This window comes from Colobus angolensis, unplaced genomic scaffold, assembly GCF_000951035.1.
Source record: "Colobus angolensis palliatus isolate OR3802 unplaced genomic scaffold, Cang.pa_1.0 Scaffold199, whole genome shotgun sequence".
Classification (NCBI taxonomy): domain Eukaryota; kingdom Metazoa; phylum Chordata; class Mammalia; order Primates; family Cercopithecidae; genus Colobus; species Colobus angolensis.
The window spans coordinates 2,578,296-2,587,022 of record NW_012115143.1 but is presented as its reverse complement, the minus strand read 5'-3'; the positions used below and the strand labels follow the sequence as shown (position 1 = coordinate 2,587,022).

The 8,727-nt window shown below is 41.0% G+C and overlaps 1 protein-coding gene across 2 annotated transcripts in view; it reads right to left on the bottom strand.

Moving 5' to 3' along the window:
- CTDSPL2 (CTD (carboxy-terminal domain, RNA polymerase II, polypeptide A) small phosphatase like 2) overlaps nt 1-8,727 on the bottom strand; it is a 122,809-nt gene that overhangs the window by 29,041 nt on the left and 85,041 nt on the right. For both annotated transcript variants that reach the window (XM_011941175.1, XM_011941176.1), the window contains exons 5-7: nt 6,880-7,095; nt 4,671-4,749; nt 3,995-4,106 (exon numbers count right to left, since the gene is read on the bottom strand). In XM_011941175.1, coding sequence (XP_011796565.1) covers nt 3,995-4,106; nt 4,671-4,749; nt 6,880-7,095 — 407 coding nt within the window. The remainder of the gene's footprint in view (nt 1-3,994; nt 4,107-4,670; nt 4,750-6,879; nt 7,096-8,727) is intronic.

Sequence of the window (8,727 nt, the reverse complement as noted above, 5' to 3'; positions counted from 1 at the left end):
TTTTAGTAGAGACGGGGTTTCACCGTGTTCGCCAGGATGGTCTCGATCTCCTGACCTCGTGATCCGCCCGTCTCGGCCTCCCAAAGTACTGGGATTACAGGCTTGAGCCACCGCGCCTGGCCCCTGACAAAGGTAACTTATAAGCCAAATAAGTAATGTCTCAGATATAAAAATTTAAAGTGGAACCCAATAGAAATTTCTATAATCTTTCTATAGAAATGAGATGGTAAGTCTTTCAAGACAAAAATTAATCTTTTGTGCAATTATCATGTGTTAACATCTTTTGAGACAGAGTCAACGTGGTGTGTATGTTCAATGGATGACATCAGATGTAAAGCAGAATTTTTGTTCATCTCTGACATTATGCTTCCAGTAATTCATTAGCACAAGAAAATATATCTTCCAACAACTTTACTGTTTCAAGTTCCTATTAATCTCAGATGAATGAAAGAATATTTTTATTTGTTTTACTATTATTTATTGCGACAGGTCTCACTTTGTTCCCTAGGCTGGAGTGCAGTGGCATGAACACAGCTCACTGCAGCCTTGACCTCACAGACTCAAGCAATCCTCCCACCTCAGTCCTTCAAGTAGCTGGGACTACAGGTGTGCGAGCCATGAAGCCCAGCTAATTTTTTTTTGTTTGTTTTTGTAGAGATAGGGTTTTGCCATATTGCCCACACTAGTCTCGAACTCCTGAGCTCAAGTGATCTGCCCACCTCGGCCTCCCAAAGTGCTGTGATTATAGGCATGAGCCATGACACCCAACCAAGAATATTTGTTAGGTGCTTATATGCTAAGCATTTTGCATATTTTATCTCATTTAGCCTGCAAAACTTTGTATTACAAAAACCATGTTAAAGCTAAGAAAACTGTTTTTGAAACTGTCTCAAGAGCTTACATAAGTTGTCCAAAGTAACACAGCTGCCAGCTTCCTACCTTCTTGTTCTCTTTGGCTATGTTCTCAAAGTTAAGGAAACGAATACTTTTGTCACTAATCTATATTCTCATGATCATCCCAATCAGAGTAACTACAATGTGACATACCATGTCATTTAGCTCATTTCTTTGTAGCAGCACTCACCATACTGTATAGTGATGCTTTTTTCTATATTTGGCTTTTCAATTAGATCACAAACTCCTCAGGGGTCAATTCATCAACAGTTCCCATCACAAAAAAATAGGCGCTCATAAATGTTGGGGGAATAAATGAATGACTGTGACAACTACAGTATATCTTAATTTTCCCTTCTAGAAACCACTAAGGGTACAGAAGTCCGTTCTCCATCCTCATAGTTGTCAGAAAAAATAAATACAAAGGCTTACACAGCAGCATGAAAATACAGAACAAACATCAAACAGGAAGCCAAAGCCCTGAACTTTAGTCTATACTTCACTTCATTAGTCTTATACCACTGGGCAAAGTAATAAGCATAAAATGATGGGTTAAACGTGAGTGAAATTGCAAATATTACCCACAAAAGAATGAATGTAATTGTATTGATTTGCTTGTTAGAGTCCGTATTATTTTTAAATTCTAAATTTAACATTATACATATAAATCTTTTACTTGATGACTTTAAAATAAACCTTTCCTATTTTGCTGCTTGTCTCTTCATGTTGGTATTACTGGATTGCATTCTATAGAAGTTTCATAATTGTATCATATTTTCTTTAAATGTTTTCTGCTGTATCAATTAGTTTTTTAAAAGTTTCCTTTTTATAGCTGAGAGAAGTACAGATGCTCCTAGACTTATGATGGGGCTACATCCCAATAATCCCATCACAAGTCACAAATATCATAGGTCAAAATGCATTTAACACCCTGATAAACTCATTGTAAAGTAAAAGAATTGGAAGCTGAACGACTGTAACTCAGGAACCATCTGTATATTCTATTTCCTTAAACCAAACTATGCTTCTTTTTTTCTTTTTTCTTTCTCAAGACTGGATCTTGTTCTGCTGCCTAGGCTGGATTGCAGTGGCTCAATCATAGCTCACAGCAGCCTGGAACTCCTGGGCTCAAACAATCCTTCCACTTCAGCCTCCAGAGTAACTAAGACTACAGGCACACATCACCATCCCCAGCTAATTTAAAATTTTTTTTTTTTTTTGCCAGGCACAGTGGCTCACACTTGTAATCCCAGTACTTTGGAAGGCCGAGGTGGGCGCATCATTTGAAGTCAGGAGTTCGAGACCCCCTGGTCAACATGATGAAACCCCGTCTCTACTAAAAGTTAAAAAAAAAATTAGCTGGGCGTGGTGGCACATGCCTGTATTCCCAGCTACTCAGGAGGCTGAGGCAGGCAAATCGCTTCAACCAGGAGGCCGAGGTTACAGTGAGCCGAGATCATGCCACTGCACTGTCCAGCCTGGGCAACAGAGTGAGACTCCACCCCAGACAGCATCTGGCTCTTCTGCCCAGGCTGGTCTCAAACTCTTGACCTCAAGCAATCCTCCTGCCTTGGCCTCCTGAAGTGCTGGGTTACAGGCCCGAGTCATCATGCCTGGCCCCAAACTATGTTTCTTAACTTTTATTTACTGGGCTCTCTCAAATACCTGGTATTAAACAACAACAATAACAAACAAACATCTAAGATAAAATCTCCATGCCCTAATAAGAAGATGGCCTTCTTCAGTTTTATTTCTGCTTTTAAGAATGGTGGAACACAATTCCATCTTGTACCTTGTCTATCCACCACAGTACTCAGAGGTAATAAATTCCTAATCCATGTGTTTCCACATTTCAGGGACAACTGGCTCCGAAACCCAATAATTATGTTTGGCCTTTATAAGGTTCCAAGTCAGGCTGCAAAGTTAGGTATATGGGGAGATCTAGGAACAGAAACACTTTCTGGGGGGATGTCATCAACATAATCAAACAAATCTGAAGGTATGAGACTGCCTCTAGGTAGTGACCTCAGACATAAGGGTCTAAGACTTGTGCAATAATAATAAGGATGTTAATAAACATGAGCATATATTTTGTTAGTTGTATTAAATTTCTCCAAGCAGTAAGATTAGTGGTAATAATTAAACTGTAAAATGACTAATACCTAGTCAAAATCTTTAAAAAATTTTCAATTTCAAAATGACTTTGGATTTTTGGGACAAAGTTTTGTTTCCAATTTTTTTTCTTTTTTTTTTTTTTTTGAGACGGAGTCTGGCTCTGTCGCCTGGGCTGGAGTGCAGTGGCGTGATCTCAGCTCACTGCAACCTCCGCCTCCTGGGTTCTAGTGATTCTTGTGCCTCAGCCTCCTGAGTAGCTCGGATTACAAGTGTGTATTACCACACCCAGCTAATTTTTGAATTCTTAGTAGAGAATGGGTTTCACCATGTTGGTCAGGCTGGTCTCAAACTCCTGGCTTCAAGTGATCTGCCCAAAGATCAGATTCCCAAAGTTCTAGGATTATAGGCATGAGCTACTGCGCCCAGCCCCTAAAATACAAATTTTCAAATCACATCAAGACATCATATTGGGGTGACGCGTGGTGGCTCACACCTGTAATCCCAACATTTTGGGAGGCCGAGGCAGGTGGATCATGAGGTCAGGAGGTCGAGACCATCCTGGCTAACACAGTGAAACCCTGTCTCTACTAAAAATAACAAAAAATTAGCCAGGCGTGGTGGCAGGCACCTGTAGTCCCAGCTACTTGGGAGGCTGAGGCAGGAGAATGGCGTGAACCCAGGAGGCGGAGTTTGCAGTGAGCCGAGATCACACCACTGCACTCCAGTCTGGGCGACAGAGCGAGACTCCATCTCAAAAAAACATAAGAAATTGTGCTTTTGAGACTATTAATATAATATATATGCAAAAATAAGAATACGAAAAGGTTTATTGTCTTGCATATGGTTAATTCAGTTGACCCAAATTATATTTGGTCCTTCAGGAAAACATGATCCCAACAAAAAAAGGGGAAAGCTAACATAGGCATGATTCTAAAAAATAATTTCACCCCTTTATTCTCTCTACCTCTACAGATAATATACTTACCAAGTCTAAAACTAGGGAGAATTCCGGTGTGCTTCTTGTTTTCAACGGAAGAGCAGGTTTCCTATTTAGTTGTTCTTCTGTCAGTGGCGGGACATGTTTGATGAAATAATAGCTATAAATCAGATTTTAAGAAAATTTCAACATTTTCTTTTTATAAACATAAAACATTACTAAGCTCAGCCCATTTAAAAATCTATAAAGCAGTTAACCCAGAAAACGAAACTTATAAAAGATGTTAATAAAAGTGAAAATATACAAATTAGTTTATCTGTAAATCAGTAACAGCTGTTTTCGTTTGTTTGTTTTTGAGACAATCTCACTCTATCACAGGTCACTGTAACCTCTGCCTCCTGGGCTCAAGTGATCCTCCCACCTCACCCTCCCTAATAGCTGGGACTACAGGTGTATGCCACCGTGTACAGCCAGTTTTTGTATTTTTTTATACAGACGAGGTTTTGCCATGTTGCCCAGGCTGGTCTTGAACTCCAGGGCTCAAACAATCTGCCTGCCTAGGCCTCTCAAAGTGCTGGGATGAGCCACTGCACCCAGCCCCAGTAAAAGTTTCAATACCTACAGGTCACATATCTTGGCAATATACTATTTAGCCACCAATCCACATATATAACCTACTTTCACCATGCTCCAAAAAGGAAAGAAAGAGGAAAAAGCAACTCACGGGTCAAATACTTCCCAGTCTTCTTCATAGGTGGCCTCCGCGTGGGCTGACGAGTAACCACTATCTGGAGCTACTGGTGCTATTTAACACAGTGAAAGACAAAATGTTGCTTTTACTGAATGCTTCATGAAATATACATTTTTACTGCTTCTATGTAAGATCTTCCTAAAGCCTTTTGTATTTTAAAGACAGAAATAATTTGTACACAACACCTAAAAGTCAATTTATTAACATATACATCTAACTTTAGATCTAAAGGGAAAAATGACCACTATAGAAAAAAAGGAAAAGCAGATCATGGCTAGAATTAAGATGTTTATCAGCTAAGAAAAAATCTACTACTTATTACTACAAAAATGTACACCAAAAAATGCATGGTGTTTACATGTAATCACCAAAAAACTTCATGGTGCTCTTATGGGGTAGTAGTTCATAAAATGCCTTGTACATACACACAGTCAGTAAATGTACGCTGAGAACAGACCCAAATGTAGTTTTTATTTTTGAGATGGAGTCTCGATCTGTCGCCCAGGCTAGAGTGCAATGGCACAACCTCAATTCACTGCAACCTACACCCCACGGGTTCAAGCGATTCTCCTGCCTCAGCCTCGTGAACAGCTGGGATTACAGATGCGTGCCACCACACCTGGCTGATTTTAGTAGAGACGGGGTTTCTCCATGTTGGTCAGGCTGGTCTCAAACACCCAACCTCAGGTGATCCGTGCACCTTGATCTCTCAAAGTGCTGGAATTATAGGCGTGAGCTCCCGCACCCGGCCTGTGAACAGTCTTTAAAAAGTTCATGAACCCTTTGAAGACTTGTTAAAAAAAATTGTATGTTCCCAGGAATCTCAAGACTATGATCTTTTTTTTTTTTTTTTTTTTTTGAGACGGAGTCTCGCTCTGCCGCCTAGGCTAGAGTGCAGTGGCCTGATCTCTGCTCACTGCAAGCCCCACCTCCCGAGTAGCTGGGACTACAGGCACGTGCCACCACACCCAGCTAATTTTTTGTATTTTTAGTAGAGATCAGGTTTCACAGTGTTAGCCAAGATGGTCTGGATCTCCTGACCTCATAATCCACCCACCTTATGATCCGCCTGCCTCGGCCTCCCAAAGTGCTGGGATTACAGGCGTGAGCCACTGCGCCCGGCCAAGACTATGATCTTAAAAAATTAAGAAATGCGGCCAGGTGTGGGGGCGGGTGCCTGTAATCCCAGCACTTTGGGAGGCCAAAGCAGGTGGATCACCTGAGGTTAGGAGTTCGAGATCAGCCTGACAAACATAGAGAAACTCCATCTCTATAAAAATACAAAATTAGCTGGGTGTGGTGGTGCATGCCTGTAATCCCAGCTATTTAGGAGGCTGAGGCAGGAGAATTGCTTGCACCTGGGAGGCAGAGGTTGCAGTGAGCTGAGATCGTGTCATTGCACTGTAGCCTGGGCAACAAGGGCAAAACTCCATCTCAAAAAAAAAAAAAAAAAATTCATTAATTAATTAACTAATGCTACTTTATGCATACATTCTGTTGTTTTCTCGTTTTTTGTTTTGAGGTGGAGTCTCAGTCTGTTGCCCAGGTTGGAGTGCAGTGGCACGATCTGGGCTCCACCAGCCAGAAATCGTTCTTTTAATCTTTTTTTTGAGACAGCATCCTGCTCTGTTGCCCAGGCTGGAGTGCAGTGGAACAAACACTGTGGCCTTGACGTGGGATCCAGCGATCCTCCTGCCTCAGCCTCCCATGTAGGTGGGACTACAGGTTACCACCCCCCCTGGATAATTTTTTTTTTTTTTTTTTGAGGCGGAGTCTCGCTCTGCCACCCGGGCTGGAGTGCAGTGGCCAGATCTCAGCTCACTGCAAGCTCCGCCTCCCGGGTTTACGCCATTCTCCTGCCTCAGCCTCCCGAGTAGCTTGGACTACAGGCACCCGCCACCTCGCCCGGCTAGTTTTTTGTATTTTTTAGTAGAGACGGGGTTTCACCGTGTTAGCCAGGATGGTCTCAATCTCCTGACCTCGTGATCCGCCCGTCTCAGCCTCCCAAAGTGCTGGGATTACAGGCTTGAGCCACCGTGCCCGGCCCACCAATTTTAATTTTTTCTTAACTTCCAGGAAAAAAAACCTATGCATACAATCTGCTCATTTAAGACAAAATATGAAATACTATATTTTTTATCAACTACTCATGAAGATGTATAAGAAAAGAAATTTTCTTCACCTGTAAGGGGTGGGATATCACGATTAACTGTTTCTTCTGCTTCTTCTAAACCATTGTTTATTGATGGTCTCACTTGAACTGCTTGATTTGAGTAAGCTGCTCCATTAGTTGATGTAGTAGTACTGGTAGTGATCTCATCCACCTGTTCCATATCAAGTTGTTTTACTATTTCTTCAGCTTCCACAGCCTGTCCTGGAGAATCTGATCCTGATGTTCCTGAAATCATGATTCAGTGTACTATCATCATTTAAAAATGCAACTATTTAGAAAAACTAAATGCAACATCAATGTACAATATATTTACTTAGACTGATCATTCCTGCAGGAACAAAGCCGAGGATTTTGTTTTTTAGAGAATCTTTGCTAGCTATTTCAAACAATGAAGAACAAAGACTTACAGGCTAGAGTAACATTTGTGAGCAAAGTTTTTGCATCCTAGTCATGTGTGCAATTGTAATTTTTCAACCAGAGGTATCAAAAAATTAGCTAACTGTTCCCCTAATCATGAGAACCTTTTAATTAAAAGATATAAGAATAATTTCTCAGCCAAACCTCCATCTCAATAACAAAGACTCACTACTCAATAACAAATACAGGTGTGGTGACTCACGCCTGTAATCCCAGCACTTTGGGAGGCTGAGGCAAGCAGATTGCTTGAGCTCAGGAGTTCGAAACCAGCCTGGGCAACATGGCTGTCTCTACAAAGAATATAAAAACTAGCTGGGTGTGGTGGTGCACATCTGTGATCCCAGTTACTCAGGAGGCTGAAGTGGGAGGATCGCTTGGGCCCAGCAGGAGGTCAAGGCTGCAGTGAACTGTGATCGTACTATTGCACTCCAGCCTGGGTGACAGAGCAAGATCCTGTCTCAATTAAAAAAGAAAAAAAAATAATAATCCCAAGTCTTTCCATTTCCTTCTGGAATCTTCCAAATGTCACTTTAAACAAAAATAACAAAAAAAATTAACCTCCAATATTCTCAACTTCCTTACAGAACATTCCTTCTCCCTTGTTGCTTTAAGTTTAACCTCTTTCCTAAAAGGTTTTCCTGATACCCTTCCCTCAATGTTCTTTATCCTCCCACACTCAATATATGAATTGAATCAGAATTCATTTATCTCCATTGCTACTATCCAATCATTGGTTTTCCACTAATGTGGAAAAAATGTCTGCTCTTTTGAGACTGATGTCACATGGCTATACAATTCTTCACTTATCCTCACTGCTGGCACTTACCATCTACTGCCAGGATCCTCTCAATCACAAAGAAGTTTAATACATAGCTAGTAGTTTACTGCTCTATTTAACACAGTATTTTTTCTAGTTGTTATTATAGATGATGTCAATGACCATCCAATGACTAATCCTCAAAGTTCTTTTCCTCTTCAGCTCCAACTATCTTCACTCATACTGTTCTATATCAGTTACTACCATGGCTATAACCTGGACATTAACACTGAGAAACTTCACCTCTGAAGCCTAAAATTCTAATACTGTGTTAACCACTTACCACAACCTCCTAACCCTCAAGTTATATATCTCATACTCCCATTATATGTGATCTTCGAACTTCATAAAGGCCAGTCTGTTTAATTCCAAACACATCCCTCAAATACTTCTCAGCCCTCCTCATCTAGTTAGGCTTCGTGGTGTATCACTTAAACCCACTGTCGAACTGGCAGCCTCAGTATCCTTGATCCCTCATTCCTCCACTGTCATCCATCAAGAAATCCCTCTTGAATCAATGTAACCAACAGACTTCTCAGACCCTAGTCCCAAGCTATGGAACGAAAAATACAATTACAAAGACTGGTCATAATCCAAATAAAACAGAGACACAGAGACAGGGA